Source organism: Perognathus longimembris, chromosome 26, assembly GCF_023159225.1.
Source record: "Perognathus longimembris pacificus isolate PPM17 chromosome 26, ASM2315922v1, whole genome shotgun sequence".
NCBI classification, from domain to species: Eukaryota; Metazoa; Chordata; class Mammalia; order Rodentia; family Heteromyidae; genus Perognathus; species Perognathus longimembris.
In genome coordinates, this window is record NC_063186.1 from 8,775,108 (window position 1) to 8,794,490 (window position 19,383).

Consider the following 19,383-nt stretch of genomic DNA (forward strand, 5'->3'; position numbering starts at 1 on the left):
CGCCCCCGACGCCCGCCCTTCCCTGGATGTTCATCCAATCAGAAGGGGAAGCCTTCGGATTTCCTCCGCCCGGTTCGTGTCGTCATTTCCGTTCTCTCCCGGAAGTCGCGCAGTGGAGCCAAATTTGAAGGAAGCCCGGGGGGCGCCATTGAGGAAGTTGTGAGAGTCGCCGCTTCCCTTCGCTCCCCGGGGTCGCGAGAGTCCTGCCACCATGCCTATCCGTGCCCTGTGCACGATTTGCTCCGACTTCTTCGACCATTCCCGCGACGTGGCCGCCATCCACTGCGGCCACACGTTTCACCTGCAGTGGTGAGTTGAAAGCGTCGCCGGGGCTCGGTTGTAACGTGAGGCGTCGGGTCTCTAGGTAATCGGTCTTCGGAGCCCAGATAGGTGATGAGGACCTCATTGGACGAGCCCTACTTGAGTGTTCCCAGCCTGGGCTACTAGCTGAGCATGGCCCGTGTAGACAGAGTTGATCTGGCAAAGAGGCGGATGTGCTCCTTTAGGAACCTATGCAGACAAATGTAACTTCAAAATTGTTCGGCCGGGCTGAGATAAGCTCATCACCACATTCATGAGCCCTTTTATTTCGTTGTTTTTTTTCTTCTTTTGTCGGTCACGGGGCTTGAACTCTGGGCCTGGGCACTGCCCCTGAACTCTTCAGCTCAAAGCTAGCGCTCTGCCACTTGAGCCACAGCTCCACTTCCAGCTTTTTGGTGATTAATTGGAGATAGCAGTCTTATGGACTTTCTTGCGGACTAGGATTCTAAAATTCAGCCTCCTGTGTAGCTAAAATTATAGGCAAGAGCCACCAGCATCTGGCTTGGCTTCTGGTAACTCTTAAGGGCTTGTTGTGATTTGGATTGATTGTACCCAAAATCATTTTCTTGACCAGATACCAGATGCCAGCAAAAGGCAGGTAAATGCTTTATCAAAGGGTCCTGCTAATTGTGTAAAATCATTTTGCTGAGTGTAGAGTTTTAGTGGGGAGAGATTCCTGTAGCAGTTGTGGACAGACTGGTTTGGAGTTTCCAGCAAAAGAGATAAAGGAGAATAATACTCTCCATAGTGGGTCATAATTGTCAAAGGGGACTAGTGGTACCAAAGGCTTCAGGAAGCAGGCAGGCTGGTACCACCCTAATGGCTGCTGGGTGCCCCTCACTTGCAAAAGGTTTTGCTTAAATTGGTGCTGCTAGTAGTTGAGCCTTGTTCTAAGGGAGTAATTGTTAGGTCAGAATTCAGATTATTCCTAAAAGTATACTTTATTTACTGTTTACCTTTTGTGTTTTCTTCAAACTCTTTGAACTTTTCAGTGTATTTATATTTTATATATGTCTCTTGTTTGTTTTGTCTTTTTTTGTGCCAGTCCTGGGGGTTGAACTTGGCCTGAGCACTGTCCCTGGCTTCCTTTTGCTCAAGGCTAGCAAGCACTTTACCGCTGAGCCACAGCACCACTTCCAGCTTTTTCTGTTCATGTGATGCTGAGGAATGGAACCCAGGGCTACATGCATGCTAGGCACTCTACCACTAAGCCACATTCCCAGCCCCCCTCAACTTTTTTTTTTTACTGTGATCCTCAGATCGCAGTCTCTTGAGTAGGTAGGATTACAGGCATGAAGTCACCAACACCTCATTGGGTTCCCCCCCCCCCCCATGGTACTCATTGTAGAGCTTGTTAAGCTCTACCACTTGAGCCACTCCACCTGCTACCTGCTTTATTTTAATCTGGTGTGATGCTCTTTTATTTAAGTGGGCCCTTTAATCTACTTAAAATGCTGCAATTACTGATGTATGAAGATTAAATCTGTGGTATTTCTTGGGTTATTTGGTTATATTGAGGCTAGGTCTCACTTTTTTTCTTTCTTCTCCCTTCCTCCTTTCTGTTTTCCTTCCTCCTCCCACTTGCCTGCCTGCCTTCTTCCTTCCTTCCCTCCCCTTCTCTTCCTCCCATCCTCCCTCCCACCCTCCCTCCCTCCTTCCCTGGAGACTCAACCTAGCCTGTCTCTCTCTAGCTCAGCAAGTACTCTATCACCTGAGTCACATGCCCAGCCTTTAAAAAAAAAAATTGTTGGGGCTGGGGATATGGCCTAGTGGCTAGAGTGCTTGCCTCGTAGACATGAAGCCCTGGGTTCAATTCCCCAGCACCACATACACAGAAAACGGCCAGAAGTGGCGCTGTGGCTCAAGTGGCAGAGTGCTAGCCTTGAGCAAAAAGAAGCCAGGGACAGTGCTCAGGCCCTGAGTCCAAGGCCCAGGACTGGCAAAAAAAAAAATTGTTTTTGGGAGTAGGTCTTACTAACTTTGCTCAGGCCTCTAACTCAAGACCCTCCTGCCTCTACCTCCTAAATAGGTGGGGTTACAGTGTGTGCTACCGCACCAGACTCTTATCTATCTTATCTACTTGTCTATCAGCTGTGCTAGGATTTGAACTCAGGGCTTTAAAGTGGTAGGCAAGCATTCTACCAATTGAGATGTGATGTGATAGAATGGTACCTGGCTGCTTTTACTTTTCTTTGGCTAGACCTGGGGCTTGAACTCAGAGTCTGGGCACTGTCTCTAAGCTTCTTTTGCTCAAGGCTAGCACTCTACCACTTGAGTCACAGCACCACTTCCAGCTTTTTCTGTTTTTGTGGTACTGAGGAATGGAACCCAGGGCTTCATGCATGCTAGGCAAGCACTCTACCACCACATTCCCAGCCCTCTAATTTAAAAAAAAAAAAGGCATTATCTTGAAGTAATTGTACAAAGGAGTTGCCATTCAACAAAGCTGTTTATGAATATATATAATGCATTTTGGTTAATGACATCTGTTGCATCATTCTGCTCTAATTATTTTCGACATTGGATTTCATGTTTTGCTTGGGCCAACCTGGACCACAATCCTCCCGTTTACATTTCCTGAGTAGCTATGATGAGAGGCGTGGGTCACCACAGCCAACCTGGGCCCTGGGCTGGCATTGGACACCTGATCTCTACCTCCCAAGCAGTAGGATTACAGTTATGAACTATTGACACCTGACCTTCAGCTATATTTTTGTATCTTTAATTATATTTTGTGTGTGTGTGCTGGTACTGGGGCTTGAACTCAGTGATTAGTGCTATCCCTTAGCTTTTTTGTATTCTTCCACTTGAGCCACAACTCCACTGGTGGCTTCGTGGTGGTTAATTTGGAGATGAGTCTCTCAGACTTTCCTTCTTGGGCTGGCTATCCTCAGATCTCAGCTTCCTGAGTAGCTAGGTCAGCTGTATTTTTAAATTTTTCGTTTGGGAGAATTCATTTATAGACAAGTTGCAAAGATAGTAAAAACTATATACCCTCATGCCTATTAGCTGCTCAGGATGCCAGAGCAACTCCAGGCCAAGCTTAAAGGGACAGAAAAATGATCAGTTGTTCTGAGTGCTGATTATCTGTCAGGCCTGTGGGATGTATTGTAACTGCCAGTGGTGCATGCAGGCAGGCATTGGGTCAGGAGCTGCAGGGTTGGGATGGCTTCCTGACCTGGGTCTCCAAGTTGTACCAGGGCTCACCAGTCTGTTTTGCTTTTCATTTCAGCCTTATACAGTGGTTCGAGACAGCACCAAGTCGAACCTGCCCACAGTGCCGAATCCAGGTGAGGACCTTGGGTGGGGCCACCTCAACTAAAGACCTCTACTCCTCTGAGCAGTATTTCTGATCTTCTTTGATTCATCTGGTTTGAGGCCAGTTGATTCCCACATCTGCTGATGAGTTGCCCCAGAGGCCTGCTTACACCTCTGAGTATCTGGAAGATGGACTTATTGCCTGGGCCACTCTTCAATTAGGTATATTTGCTCTACATCTCCCTTCCTGTCTAGAAAATGCCTCAGAACCTTGAGTTGAAGTGTTTTTGAGCACTCATCAAGTGTCTATAGCCTCATGACTTCAACAGTAATCACACCGGCAGTCTCAGCTTGGGGTACCTGCAGAAATGAGGAGGTTTTCTGACTTCAACAGATATACTTTGAATAGTTAGGCATGAGAACAGACCTGGCATGCATGTTAAGCCAGCAGATAGACCCATATACCACCCTTCCTCCTTGCCCAAGACTGAGCTATGGATTAATTCTTTTCTCTCTTCTTGTCAGTCCTGGGGCTTGAACTCAGGGCCTGAGCGCTGTCCCTAAGCTTTGCTCAAGACTAGCACTCTACCACTTTGAGCCATAGTGCCACTTCCGGTTTTCTGATGGTTAATTTGGGATAAGAGTCTCACTCCTGCCCAGGTTGGCTTCAAACTACAGTCCTCAGATCTCACCCTCCTGAGTAGGATTACAGGCATGAGCCACTAGCCCCAGCTGGATTAATTCTTTATCTTGTTCTCCCGTCCAGGTTGGCAAAAAAACTATTATCAAGAAGCTCTTCTTTGACTTTGCTCCAGAGGAGGAGAATACCCTGGATGCAGAATTTTTAAAGGTATGCAGAATTTATCTCAGTGTACTGATCTCCAAACCCTCTTTTTTACTCCCACACAGAGAAGGTTCCTCAAGTATGGAGGTGAAGTTATTATGGAGGGAAGACGTTGTAGGGATTTCAGGGCAATGACAAGAAAGCAAAGGACAAATAATGATGAGGCACAGCCATCAGATAAATATACTGTACGAGGGGAAGAGATGGACTGTGAGAACTCTCCTAGTAGAGGCACCAAAGGAAAGAGCTCCACTTCCCAAAGCCCCCTCACCTTCATTAAGGACCTACATTTTCCCGATGAATAGTTAGTGGTAGATTAGAAAACTCTTCTACTTCCCAGCCGGAGAAGATCTGTGGCCTTATTGTTCTCTATCCTGGCTAGGCTTCAGAATTGCTTAGGAGGGACAATAGTATAAAGCAGATACCTGGGCTGGGAATATGGCCTAGTGGCAAGAGAGCTTGCTTCATACACATGAGGCCCTGGGTTCGATTCCCCAGCACCACATATATAGAAAATGGCCAAAAGTGGTGTTGTGGCTCCAGTGGCAGAGTGCTAACCTTGAGCAAAGGAAGCCAGGGACAGTGCTCAGGCCCTGAGTCCAAGGCCCAGGACTGGCAAAAAAAAAAAAAAAAAGCAGATACCTGAGCCTTCCCTAGACCATTCATAGAGAGCAAAAGCCCCTGGAATCAAGATTTGTAATCCAGGTAGAAGCTCACTTCAGGGGAGGGTGAATGGATTCCTTCCTATACTTATATTTTCCTCCAAACCTAAAATTCAGCTTTCTTTGTGCATGAAGGGACTGGATTGAGAGAAAGCCCTGGACATTGGGTTGAGAGTTACAAATGATTCCTGGACTCGGATGGTTCATTTCCTAGGCATCTGGCAAATGAGCCTAGCCCTGGGGTGTCCTTGGAACCTCACTGCTTCAGGAGTATAGAGCTTTTGTGTTTTGAGCCAGCATGTTTATCGTCATGGTAACTGCTCCCAGTTTTAAGAGGTATCCTTCCTGTGATGAAGGCAACAAAAGCAGCTCTGTTTCTTTTTAGCTTCAAAGCCAGGTCTGTGAGACAGGGAGGCAACACCTTGAAGAGTTTAGAGGAAGGACTTGGAAAGCATCCTGCTGGAAGGACTGAGGGGATTATGGGTAGTGGTGCAGCAGCCTTGGGCAGGTGTTTACTTTCAGATGGACCCTGTGTGCCCTTCCCTATTTACTGTTTCCACACCCAACTATTCAGCCTTTACTGCTTAGTCTAGCCACCAAAAGACCCTGCCATAGAGTCCTGGATGGAGAGTTTGGTTGCAGGTCACTTAGCTACCCACTGGTCATGAGCCTTAATTTTATCACATGTATAATTCTGAGTCTTGTGTTTTTCCAGTCAGAACTTGAACTCAGGGCCTGAGCACTGTCCCTGGCTCTTTTTTGCTCAAAGCTAGCACTCTAGCTCTTAAGCCACAGAGCCACTTCTGGCTTTTTCTATATATGTGGTGCTAAGGACTCGAACCCAGGGCTACAAGGTGAGCACACTTGCCACTAGGCCACATTCCCAGCCCCAAATTCTGAGTCTTCTGTTGACCTTAGAGGGATAATCTGGAGGAAAGTTTCTAGGATGCCCTCCAGCTATTACCATGGAACCATGACCAAGTCTTGAAGTTCTACAAAAACCTGTTTTTAAAATTAAAAAACAAAACTTATTTTTCCTAGTTGGATGCTGGTGGCTCACATCTGTAATCCTATCTACTCAGGAGGCTGAGATCTGAGGATCATGGTTCGAAGCCAGCCTGGGAAGGAAAATCCATGAGTCTCTTATCTCCAATAAAAACTACTGAGAAAAAGCGAGAAGTGGTGCTATGGCTCAAGTGGTAGAGTGCTGGCCTTGAGCACAGTGCCCAGGGCCTGAGTTCAAGCCCCAGGACTGGGAAAAAAAAGAAAGAAAAGAAAAACAATAAAACACTATTTTTCCTAATTATGGAGTAGGCACTTCTCTTATGTACAAAGATGTTACATTCTCTAGACTCCCAAATGGGAGCTGAATTCATTTCTACCCCAGCCTCTCAGTACTGCAGCAGTAGTTCCGTAATTTATATAAGGTCTTTGAGAGGCTCACTTGAACCTCACAAAATTCTAATTAGAGCCCAGTTTCATCTAGGAGTACAAAGCCACCTTGGCTTATCAACTTTTACTGCATTCTGGGCCTGGAAAGTTTTTTTCTTTGTTTTTTGTTTGTTTGGTTGTTTGTTTTGCTAGTCCTGGGGCTTGAACTCAAGGCTTGGTCACTGTCCCTGGACTTCTTTTGCTCAACTAGCATTCTATCACTTTAGCCATAATGCCACTTCCTGCTTTTTCTGTGTATGTGGTACTGAGGAATGGAGTCCAGGGCTTCATGAGTGCTAGGCAAGCACTCTACCACCAAGCCACATTCCCAGCCCACCTGGAAAGTTTTATATAGAGTCAGCTTACAGCTTTGAGCAAGGTAGACTATAGAGCAGGTAGGACCTAGCATAGAGAGAACTAGTGGTGATCAAGGGCCCTTGACCATCCCTGGTTTGGACCTTTGTGAGCACAGCTATACCCATGGAAGTTGTACAAGGTCAGAGAAGTAATGGAGGCCTTTCCTATCGAGATTGTTACATGGACCCAACTTTATCTCACACTCATTTTCCCTCACTTTCCTTGTCCTAGCGCTTCACTTCTAGGACTAGTTTCCTACACATTACCAATGTTTTTGCTTATTTGTTTTGTTTTTGTTGCCAGTCCTGGGGCTTGGACTCAGGGCCTGAGCACTGTCCCTGGCTCTTTTTTGCTCAAGGCTAGCACTCTAGCTCTTAAGCCACAGCGTCACTTCCGGCTTTTTCCATATATGTGGTGCTGAGGAATCAAACCCAGGGCTTCATGTATACGAGGCACGCACTTTACCACTAGGCCATATTCCAGCCCCATTATCAATGTTTTTGAAAAGCCCAAAGAAAGTTGGACATAATGGTACATGCCTATAATCCCAGCACTTTGGAGGCTAAGACAAGAGCATTATGGGCTTGAGATGGGTCTGGTCTACATAAATGAGACCCTGTCTCAAATAAAATAAATAAAATGCTCATAAAGATAAAGCAGTGTGTATATCTCTCTCCGCGATTGGGTAAGTTTGGCCTTTTTGGTCTTGAGGTACACCGGGCCCAAGCTTCCTTCCCTGAACCTACAGACCTCATTGTCTTATCCTGGGATTTATGAGAGACCATGTGGTGGCTAGTTCTGATGTGTTCCTGTTGCTCATTGTGAGAATTGCCTTGCAGAATGAACTGGACAATATCAGAGCCCAGCTTTCTCAGAAAGGTGAGTTAGCCGGAGACAAGGAGTCCTGGGAAGCCCCTGATTTAAATTCTAGAGGGAGGGGCCCTAAAGGAAGGCCTTCAGCCTTATGTTTGTTTTTTTGCCAGTCCTGGGGCTTGAACACTGTCCCTGGCTTCTTTTTGCTCAAGGCTAGCACTCTACCTCTTGAGCCACAGCGTCACTTCCGGCTTTTTTCTATATATATGTGGTGCTGAGGAATCGAACCCAGGGCTTCATGTATACGAGGCAAGCACTTTACCACTAGGCCATATTCCCAGCCCAGGCCTTCAGCCTTATGACAGAGCCAAAGGTTCTCTCTGCTTTACATGTCCAAGTGTTTTGCTAGCTCTTGTGACTAGGAGAAAGAGAGAAGGGAAGTGACTGAAGCAGTCTGCCAAGACCAAGTGAACCTTTTCTCTTTGGAGTTTTTTGGTCTGGAGCCCTGCTAGGGGGGAAACATCTGATGGTATAGTATCTGCAGGACAAAGTTTAGTCTGCTTAAGTTCTGGAATGATAAATGAACTAGATCCAGAAGAAGAAGGAACAACAGCATGATATCCTCCCAAGTAGTTCAGGCTGTGAAGAGAGATTGTCTGCTGGGTGAAGCCTCCAGCTTGGCTTCCTCGCTGTATGCCAGAGAGAGAAGCAGGCCACTTCACATTCTGACCTGCACTTTTTCCTAATCTGGCTTGTGGAGGAAGGGCTGGAGCTCAAGGACCCAGCTTTTCATGCTGATAAGTAGATGCACCTCTCTCTTCCCCCACCCTTTACCCCTGCTCTAGAGAAAGAGAAACGAAACAGTCAGGCTATCATCGACACTCTGCGAGACACCCTGGAAGAGCGCAACGCCGTGGTGGAATCTCTGCAGAAGGCCTTAGACAAGTCTGAGATGCTTTGCTCCACTTTCAGAGTAAGTCCCTAGGTTCTGCATGCACGGAGTTGGTGGGGAGATGAAGCTTGTCCTGGACGCATCCTTCTGGCTCTACCTTAGAAGTAGTAACATAGAGGCCAATCACTTCTTCCGGCCCTCCTATGCTGTACCATCAGTGCATTAGAATAAGGGCCACACTGGCTGTGCTTGTGGATTTTGCCCAAGGCGAGGCCTTTTTAACACTTCACAGAGGGGCTACTCAACTATTGCCCAGGTGAGGCTAGGCTATGTTTCCAAAAGTGGCTCATACTCCACTGATGAGGCTGATCCGAAGAGCCTTCCATTAGCAGCACTCTAGTCTTTGGCCAGGCTGCTCTCTGGAGCCAGATCAAACAGCATCCCAGGGAGGAACAAGGGCCTTTGAAGTCAGCTATGCTGAGCCAACAGGGCAGATCAAAGCCTGTAGAGCAAGCAGCCCTAGACCCAGATGAATTTTGTATCAGCCTGGGTGAGTGAGCCTCTTGCTCTCCAAGGGGCATGAGGCGATTGATCTGAACCCCCGATTGATATTCCAGCCTTGTAGGCAGGAGCAGTCCTTGCTGGATGCTATTTGAAAGGGAAAAGCAGACAAGACCCCAGGATATTCTCTCTGTTCCTGCGTTGGGGGCTGGGCTGGATCATGTGGCCTGGCCCGTGGGAAAGGAGCAAAACACGCACCTGGCCTACAGAGGGGGAGGCGGATGGCATTCCTAGGTCAGAGACGGAGTGGACTTGTGCTGCAGGCAGCCTGGCCAGCTACTTTTGGCTTCACTCTTGTGTCCTGACATCTCTCCATGAGTCTGACAGTGAGGTCTGGGTTAATGCTTCTTTTTCCCCTTCAGCTTACAAGTATAGCATGCACAGCAAAGCCCAGACCACAGAAACTTGATGGTCCACAGTGGACCTATATTTTCTGGCATTGAGCCATACCTCTAGTAAGATGTATCTCAGGAGGAAGCCAGCAGGGACGTGAGGCAGCCACTGCCCTAGGGCCTGGCTAGAAATGTAGCTCACTGACAGAGTGCTTGCCTAGCACATGCAAGATCTTGAGATGGATCCCTACCTATCCCCCAAAACCAACAACAAAACGCAAAGTAGACAGACCCCCGGAGCATTACATCCTTGATTTAGGGACATGTTATCGGCATCTTCAGAAGATGCCGATAGTACAAAAGAGTTCTAGAGTGGAATTCTTCTAATAATTTTAGCCAAGCTTCTGGGAACCGCCCAAGTAAGATGTATGGATTTGTTTGCTCCTCAGAAGCAGATGAAATACTTGGAGCAGCAGCAAGATGAAACCAAACAAGCACGGGAGGAGGCCCGTCAACTCAAGAACAAAATGAAGAACATGGAGCAGTGAGTTTGAAGCTGGTGCCTCTACAATGCCTTTCTACCCAGGGCTGGTGCAGTATAGTGTGGTTCTCAGGACTGTAGCAAAAAGTGGTGTGGGTTGTCTTTATGGCTCAAACCTCTGTAGGGCATAGAGGGCTGAGGCTTTCTTTTTTAGTTTCTATGAACTCCTCTACTTTCTTTCCATGTGTGTCTTTATTGTCCTGTTGCCCGAGGCCAACTGATCTACCAGGCCTTTCCCTCCAGGAACTGCTCTATCGGAAATTCCTGACTTTGAGGTCCTCTGTTGGCACCTCTTTTTCCTCAGCAGCATCCCTGGAGTTCTGCTTAGCTCTGCTGTGAGCCTTTTCCTAGGGCACACCCACCTGCTTGAGCATCCTAGCAGCCCAGGCTGTTGCCATGGCAATAGCAGCAAAGAGAGGCAGACTAACCATCAGCCTCCGGATTTCAAATGTCGTGGGCTGGGTGTATTTTTCAGGATTGAGCTCCTACTCCAAAGTCAGAGGCCTGAGGTGGAGGAGATGATCCGACACATGGGTGTGGGGCAGTCAGCGGTGGAGCAGCTGTCTATGTACTGCGTGTCCCTCAAGAAGTATGTACTCGGGCTGGGAAGGTGGCTTAGCAGTAGTGGTAGAGCGCTTGCCTAGCTTGCATGAAGCCCTGGGTTCAATTCCTCAGCACCACATACACAGAAAAAGCTGGAAGTGGCGCTGTGGCTCGTGTGGTAGAGCGCTAGCTTTGAGCAAAAGAAGCTCAGGGACAGTGCCCAGGCCCTGAGTTCAAGCCCCAGGACTGATAGGAACAAAAAAAGGTAAGTATGTACTCTGATCTGAGGGCTGGGGTGTGGCTCAAATAGTTGAGGACCTGACTAGCAAGCACCAGGCCCTAAGTTCAAGCCCTAGTACCACCACCACCACTCTGGCCCCATCAACAAGCCTAGGAATTTGGCTGTGGGTCCCCAGCCATGCCTCCAATGCTCATATCTTGTAAAGCTGGAGTTCAGGAGCAAGGTCCAGAGCCATGCTGCCTTGGGTGGATCCCTGGCTCTACCTCTCAGCTGGATACAGTTTTGAGGCCTCTCTGACCTTCACCTTGCATGGAGATAGTCACATACTTGCTTCATAGGGGTGTTGATCGAAGCAAGTGAATTCTAGACGATGATGTTCCTAAGGAGTTGATGTGCTCTTGGAGCTGTAAGTTACCTCATGATACCTACAGTCTGTTTCTGGTTAATACTGTTATTGGCCCTGCCTGGCTTAGATCACAAGCTTTGCCCATCACTGAGAGAGTGTGAAGTCTGTAGGAAGGCCACTTGGATGACCCACACATAGGATCCAAATACTTCTTAGAGGACCTAGGTGGTGGAAAGGTCCCCCTTAATGAGGCAGTAGCTTCCCAAGTCACCAGTGCCTGTAGGCCAAGCAGGGAAACAAATGTCATCAGGCCTCCTTACATTCTGGCCTCCACAGAGATACCTGACCTGTGTTGGGCTCAGGTGACTGTGGACGAAAAGCGTTTGGGAAAGGTCTGTATTAGGTTGATGCTGTAGCGTAGTCTAGCTAATAGGGTGTCCTCTTGTGGTCTGTTTCTTCCTGGCCACTTTGCAGAGAGTATGAGAACCTGAAGGAAGCACGGAAAGCCTCAGGGGAGCTGGCTGACAAGCTGAAGAAGGACTTGACCTCCGCCAGAAACAAGGTAACTGCTTGAGCTGAACAGCTGACTCCATGGCAATTGAGAAGGGTCTGTAGAAACTGGTTCCTGGTCCTTCCCTGGGTATTGGCATGCCGTGGAGATATCCTGCCTAACACTCACACTCGGGCTCTCTCCTGGGCTTCCTCCCTCTTGGATACCTCTCAGCTGGCTGAAGAGCACAGGCTCCAGATGTGTTAGTTTTAAAAACCCATTTTTTTTTTTTTTTTTTTTTTTTTACCAATCCGAGAGAATTCCTAGGCCTGGGTTCCTAGACCAGTTTGCTTTCATTTCTGGCATGCTGCATCTACACGCAGTGTGTAGAGAGCCCCTTGCACCCAAGTTGCCAGCCTGAGTTTATCCACATAACTTTTTGTTGTTTTTTTTGTTGTTTTTTTGTTTTTTTGTTTTTTTGCCAGTCCTTGGCCTTGGACTCAGGGCCTGAGCACCGTCCCTGGCTTCTTTTTGCTCAAGGCTAGCACTCTGCCACTTGAGCCACAGCGCCACTTCTGGCCATTTTCTATATATGTGGTGCTGGGGAATCGAACCCAGGGCTTCATGTATGCGAGTCAAGCACTCTTGCCACTAGGCCATATTCCCAGCCCATAACTTTTTGTTTTTGGTCAGTCCTGGGGCTTGAACTCAGGGCCTGAGCACTGTCTCTAGCTTCTTTTTGCTCAAGGCTAGCAGCACTCTACCACTTGAGCCACAGCGCCACTTCTGGCTTTTTCTGTTTATGTGGTGCTGAGGGCTTCATGCATGCTAGGCAAGCACTCTACCACTAAGCCACATTCCCAGCCCCTCGGTTGGCTTTGAACCGCAATCTTCAGATCTCAGCCTCCTGTAGCTAGGATTACAGGGCATGAGCCACCAGTGTCCAGTCCCCATAACTCTTAGTTTCTTCTGGACTCCACTACCCTGTTGTTGGTGACAGCAGGTGGGGACAGGGCACAATGGCCTCCACCTGACTTGTCCTTACACTCTATACTTTTTGTTTTTCTCTGGTGCTGAGGATCAAAACGAGGACCTTGTATGTGTTAGGCGAGCGTTCGACCACTGTCGGACATCCTCAGCCCTGCCTGTACTTTCTTGTAGTTACAGACGGTCTATTCTGAATTGGATCAGACCAAGTTAGAACTGACGTCAACCCAGAAGGACTTAGAGAATGCTGACAAGGAAATTACGGTGAGAAGACTTATCCTGGCCCAATAGGAGAATGGAGGATGGTTTATGTACTTCCCAAGAGCAAGGCTGGGATGTTTCTGCCCAGGAAACGATGCCACTCAGTGGTGGTAGTTCTGGGCTTTCTGCTTCTTCCCAGGTCGGGGTGGATGGGTCAGGGTCTACAATGTGTCACCCTAGTCTATAACCTAGGCCTTCTCATTAGAGGGCAAATAGCTCCATGAGTCTTTCCTCTTTGAGAGCCTTAGTCACCACATGAAGGACTTCTCTAGGAATGGGTTCTCAAGCCTAATTTCAGACCATACCCCATTCCCAATGTTCTTCACACATGCGGCTTGTCCTCTACGTTGCCTCTGGACTTGGTTTTTCAGCCTTTCTCTCACGTTCTTCTCTTTGCTTCCCCAAGAGTCTAAAAAAGAAGCTAAGGATGTTACAAGAAACCTTGAAACTGCCACCAGGAGCCAAGGAGACTGTCAACCGCCTGGTTTTAGAGAGGTTTGTTGGCCCTCTGGGGTGAGTGCAGGGGTTACAAGCTGGGACCGCTGCCCAAGAAGAATCTTCACTCCTGGCTTTGGGGTGGGGGTGGAGGGCTGTGGGAATTTGAAGTTTGTAGACTACCTGCCCTGGGAGCCAGCCAAGGCTTAGCTAGAAAGTTTCAAAACATCTGGATTCTGATAGGGAAAAGCCAAGGAAAAACCAGATGAACCCTAGGGGTGCTCTGAAACTAGGGAAGGAGCCCTGTCTTGGGACATACTGGAGTGTTGAGCCACATGCCTCTGTCTGCCCCCATTTCTGAAGCCAACTTGAAACCCCTCACTCTGAAATCATCCTCTTCTGATCCCAGTAATGTGTGCTCTAAATAAAACTGCCAGCAGAGGGAGCCAAGAGTCGGGGAGATTGGTGGCTGCCAGGAGCAGACAACCATTCTTCCAGAGGGTTCCAAAGAAACAGGCTGGCCGAAAACACCCTCAGGGCTATTTTCTGTTTGCAAGAGGACCCCAGCTGCAAACCCAACAGAATACTCTTGTCAGTGACCAAGTATTTATTTGAACCACTCGTATGTGTATGTGCGCGTATATACGTGTGCACGTGCTGGTACCAAGGCTTGAGCTCAGGACCTTGTGCTTTTACTCAGCTATTTTGCTCCCAGCTGGTGCTCTGCTCTACCATTTGAACCACATCCTCAGCCCAGCAGAGGGGTGAGTTTGATCCTCCTTCCTCACTTTACCCTCAGCCATTGGCCATACCTCTTCAGAAACCCCAGGTAACATGAGAACCTGACCAGGAACTTAGGAAGCTGATAGCCTCAAACACAAGGTGCTATGGCCAAGGTTTTTGGAACCATACTGTCTCAAGGTGAGGTGATGCGGGACCTTTCCCTGTGATGCCGCCAGTTGCTGTCCTCTGCAGTCTCCTCGAGGTGCTCCTTCTAGCATCCATTCTGGGGGCCTCGGGGTGCCCACACCCTTGTCCTCTGGGCTTGGCATCTCTGGTGAGGTAAGCAAAGCACACAGATCTCGATCTCTAGGCACCCAGGGATTCTGCCTACTTCCTTTACCACTCCTTACCACCGGCTGCATGCCAGGCCCTGGCTGTCCTCTTGAGCCTTGTATTCCGGTAGGATCAATGAGCTGGCTGCTGAATGGTGAAGCCCAGCGCTCACCAGCTACATGCTACATCGTGGAATTTGGTCTGGAACTCTTAGATGAGGACAAGCTCATTTCGTTGCAAGTATGCTCCGTGCCAGGGCCTACCTATAAGGAAAGACAGTTCTGGTTTCCCTTATCTTTCAAGCTAACAGGACACTTCGTTTGCTAATCCTATATCTGTACAAAGCTTGGGCTCTGCTTCCCCTTAAGTTATATGCAGGGAGACTGAATTTCCTTTATTCACTACTATTTTTCTGGGCTTAAAAATTGGGGTAGCAGCTGTGCATGGTGGTACAAGCCTGTAATCCCAGCTGCTCAGGAGGCAGAGGCAAAAAGATTGAGAGTTCAAGGCCAGCCCAAGCAGACCCTACCTAAAAATCAAAATTAAAAGTCTTAGAGAAACAGGCACTGATGGCTCATGCTTGTTACCCTAGATACTCAGGAGGTTGAGGCCTGGAGAATTGCAGTTCAGAGTCAGCCTGGGCAGAAAAGTCTGTGAGGCTCCATATTCAATTAACCAGCAAAATGTCACACCGGAGGTGTGGCTCAAGTGGTCGAGTGCCAGCAAGAAGCCTGAGTGAAAGCACAAGGCCCTGAGTTAAAGCCCTAGTACCAACACACACACACGAAGTGTGGCTCGAGTGGTAGAGGGCTTGCCTAGCCTCTATGAGGTCCTTGGTTCAGTTCCCTGACATACCTTTACTATGATTGTAACATTATAGGGGTAAAAGGAGGCAGAAGACACAGTCCTGTCTGTAGTGATATCTTCCATTGGCTTTGTATTCTTAAGTAATGACGGTACACAGTCAAAGGATGGTAGCCCGTTTGTTTGGGTTTTGTCTGCATGTTGCTTACTTCCTTTGGTCTTGCAGACTTTTACTAGTACCTTTGATTATGAGGAGGACTGAGCTAAATGGTTTATTCCCTGGAGGTTAGAGCTTCTTCAAGAGTGACCCTGAAGCCAGGCACCAGTGGCTCATGCCTGTCATCCTAGCTACTCAGGAGGCTGAGATCTGAGGATGGCAGTTCGAAACCAGCCCAGGGCGAGAAAGTCTCCATGAGACTCTTCTCTCCAGTTAACCACTCATAACCCCAAAGTGGCACTGTGGCTCAAGTGGTAGGGTGCTAACCTTGAGCAAAGAGAAGCTCAGGGACAGCACCTAGGCCCTGAGCCCAAACCCCATGACAGACAAATAAATAAATAGGGTGACCCAGAGTCGCCTGTGGGATCCTGAGGCAGGGCTGGAGGGGCTGTGATTCTGCTCACTGCCACAGCAGTTCCAAGTAACAAGGTTATCTCTGCCTTCAGCCCAGCTCCACAGATGCAGAAACTGAAGCTCCGACCGCCATCCTCCAGTGACGACATTGACCTCAACGCGACCTTTGATGTGGAGACCCCTCCAGCCCAGCCCTCCAGCTTCCAGCATGGCCACCCCAAGCAGCTCTGCCTGGAGAGGGCGCAGTGCGTGGTAGTCCTTGGCAGTATCCAGGACCCGGGTGGGGGGTTGGGTGGGGAGGTAAGCTAAGACATCTCTCATGAGAACAGAAGCAGAGGAATCCAGAGTTCACAGGTCCCATTTTGTAGCTTGAAGAAGCATCAGGGGCTAGCCTCAGGTTGCCTTCCTCCCACCCACCTGGAGGAATTCCAGGACAGGGTATCTAGCTGCTAGGGAATTGGATGTCAATATAATGGATAGCAATACCGGGAGTACAAAGCCAGGCCCCAGGACCATGCTCTGTTCTTTGCAAGACTCCTTGCACACATTTGTTAGGGGCCCTGTGTGCTGAGAGTACTTTGTAGGCTATCTTATCTGAGAAGCTAACTTGCTGCCCCTCTCTGGACGGACAGGTTAAAGCCTGAATTCACTTGACGCCTTCTGCCTCTACGAGGGCATGACTGGACTTCCTCTGGTGGGTGGTTGAATGGGTTGGACTCCCTGGGCCTTTAGAGCACCTGACACACGGTGGTGAGGTGCCCAAGGACTTAGGGAATGTGGAGATGAGGGAACAGATCATAGTCCATTCTACCCTGACTCCGCCCCTGCTCTGTCCAGCTGTTCACAGACCTGCAATTGGAGTGGACATCACCGAGTTGCCTTGTTCCTCACATAGCTGTGACAGCAGCCAGACCATTAAGTGGTTCTCTTAAGGGGCATTAGCTGGACCTAGCCTTCATGTTTTGCTTACCTGCCTCTTGCCTTCATGTCTCATTCTTATAGGTCTCCCATGCAGGATGTCTTCGAGAAAATGCCCAAAAGTTCCAAGCAGGTAAGAACGCCTCTGGAAAAGTACAGGCTAAGCTGGCTATCTTCCTGTAGCAGTGTGAGCAGTGAAGGAACAGTGGCCAGATTTGGGCCTCCAAAACCAAGATGTTTTGAGGACTTGGCCCCTCTTCTAAGACCATCCTTTGTCAGACCTGGGCATGAAAAGCTGGACTTAGGAGAAGGCAGACTCCTATCAAAGCCTCCTCCCTTGGCTCCAAGACGGGGGCTCTGGAGTCACCTTGGGGACCTGCTTATCCTTCTTGCCTTCTGACGGGTGGGGAGGGTATCAGATCCTGATCTTGTTGTACCAACACGACCCTCTCTCCTTGGTGACTGTCGGGCTCTCCTTGCAGGAATCCCAACTCTCCCTGGGTGGCCAGCAATGTGCAGGAGAGCCAGATGAGGAGCTCGCTGGTGTATTCCCCCGCTTCATCCAGAACGCTGTCCTGCGTCACAAACAGCCCAAGAGGACTGTGTCCTGTCGCAGCACCGGTGTGGTGAGTAGGGATGCCCACACTGGCAGGTGTGCCCAGGTGATGCCCACGCTGGCAGGTGCCAGACCTCTTTGTTGGAGCTAGGTAGCCAGCCCCCTAGCCCAGTACTCTCTCCCACTCCTCTCTTCCTTCTGTCTTAGGTAAGAACAGGATTCGATGGACTTGGAGGGCGAACAAAATTCATACAGCCTGTATCCTTGTTCTCTGGTTGTGGGCTGAATCGAAGCCTACCCTTTGTACCCCCAGACCCTAGACTACCAATGCCTACTACCTCTGATGTGCAGAGCTCAGTCTTGCTTTGTGTAACAGGGCTGCCCATCCCCAGGTCTGAACTTTTCCTGCCCTACCGTAGTCTCCTTCCTATGCATCTTCCTTGACTTTTTTTCCAGACAGATACAGCCACGATCCGCCCACTGCCGGTTAAACCCAAGGCCAACTGTAAGCAGAGAGTAAAGAATAGGACTATGTATTCTTCCACCCAGACCAAGTTGGATACCTTCCTGTGGCAGTGAGAACAGTGAGTGAGTAGTGACAGATTGATGCTGCCAACTAGTAGACGAAGAACTAACCAGAAGCTGGGTGCTGGTGGCTCACGCTTATAATCCTAGCTACTCAGGAGGCTGAGATTTGAGGATTGTGGTTCAAAGCCAGCCCGGGCAGGAAAGTCCATGAGACTCTTATCTCCAGCGAACCACCAGAAAACAGGAAGTGGCACCGTAGCTCAAGTGGTAGAGTGCTAGCCTTGAGCTGAAGAGCTCAGGGACAGCGCCCAGGCCCAGAGTTCAAGCCCCACGACCAACAGAACAAAACAACAAAAACAGAAGTGGAGCCATGGCTCAAAGTGGTAGAGCGCCAGCCTCAAGCAGAAGAGCTCAGGTACAGCGCCCAGGCCCTGAGTTCAAGCCCCATGGCTGACAAGAAGACAACTGACCAGACTCGGGTGTTTGGGGGAGTTGTCCCTTCTTCTAGGACCAGCCCAGAGAGCAAGGACAACAAGCAGAAGAGAATGAGTATGATGCCCACAGGCTGCTTCCCACCACTCTGGGCTTCGTTTTAGAAGCTGATGCAACCAGCTTACTGTCCCAGCAGTGCCTGTGGGCTTCTATTTTTAATCATGATGAGATGTGATTCAGCTACTTCCGGTCCTGGAGACCAGGGTCATTTGTTGACTGTATGGACAAAAAGTGATCAAAGCTTCTCCAGGCAGCCAAGCCTAATTTTATGCCTGTGTCTTGGGCCCAACCTGGGCCAAGCAGATAGGGAATGGGGGATAATGGTGGAGAGAGGATGGGCACATTTTTTCCATGTAAAATAAAAGAGAATCTTTCTGTCTGGCTCTGGGAGTATAAATTTATACCAAGACTTTGGGAAATTGGCATGTTTAAAGCAGGAATGTCAGCTAGACTCAGATCTAGCATTCTGAGCTATATAGAGAGATCGTGTCTCAAAAAAAAAAAGTCAATGGAACAAATACAGCCCCAAAATAGATCCATACAAATGTAGTCATCTGGTCTTTGACAAAAGAATAAAGGCAATTTTCATTTGGGAAAAGGCTAGCCTTTTCAAAAAATGTTGTCAAAACAATTAGACATCTATATGCAAAAAAAAAAAGTCTAGACGTATTAGATCTTTCATAAAAATTCAAAATGGATCATAGACCTGTCACATACAAAACTACTGGAAGAGAACATAGAAGACAGTGTGTATGTTATCTTGGGTTTGGCAGTAACTGTTTTGATATTACACCATATCATGACCCACGAGAAAAATGATGTCATTTTTATTAAAATTAAAGCTTTAAGCCAGATACTGGTAGTTTATGCCTATAATCCTATCTACTCAGGAAGCTGAGATGTAAGGATCACAGTTGGAAGCCAACCCAGGCAAGAAAGTCTTTGAGACTCATCTCTAATTAATAAGCTGAGTGCAGTTGGGCCTCAAGTAAAGCAAAAAAGCTAAGGACAGTTCCTAGGTCCCAAATTGAAGCCCCAGTACCAGAAATAAATCTGACCTTTGGTTCAGTCCTCATCACCAAAAGGAAATTAAAAAAAAAAAATCTTCCTGCTGTGTGAAAGATATTAAGACATCGTTAAAAA

General features: G+C 48.4%; 1 protein-coding gene across 1 annotated transcript; it reads left to right on the forward strand.

The window, feature by feature from the left end:
• The first annotated feature begins 124 nt into the window (after positions 1-124).
• On the forward strand, positions 125-17,910 carry LOC125342572 (TRAF interacting protein). Its single transcript, XM_048334841.1, has 15 exons — positions 125-309; positions 3,554-3,611; positions 4,346-4,429; positions 7,713-7,752; positions 8,532-8,659; positions 9,921-10,015; positions 10,488-10,601; positions 11,617-11,704; positions 12,794-12,883; positions 13,287-13,375; positions 15,839-15,991; positions 16,749-16,797; positions 17,147-17,290; positions 17,428-17,478; positions 17,677-17,910. Exons 1-15 carry the CDS (start codon positions 212-214, stop codon positions 17,797-17,799), a joined length of 1,404 nt encoding a protein of 467 aa, XP_048190798.1. The 5' UTR covers positions 125-211; the 3' UTR covers positions 17,800-17,910.
• Positions 17,911-19,383: the final 1,473 nt, after the last annotated feature.

Bases quoted from the DNA above. Each gene is read 5' to 3' on its own strand.
- LOC125342572 (XM_048334841.1), top strand. From the start codon at position 212: ATGCCTATCCGTGCCCTGTGCACGATTTGCTCCGACTTCTTCGACCAT. The intron at 310-3,553 runs GTGAGTTGAAAG...TTTTCATTTCAG, and splicing joins CACACGTTTCACCTGCAGTG to CCTTATACAGTGGTTCGAGA. The intron at 11,705-12,793 runs GTAACTGCTTGA...ACTTTCTTGTAG, and splicing joins TGACCTCCGCCAGAAACAAG to TTACAGACGGTCTATTCTGA.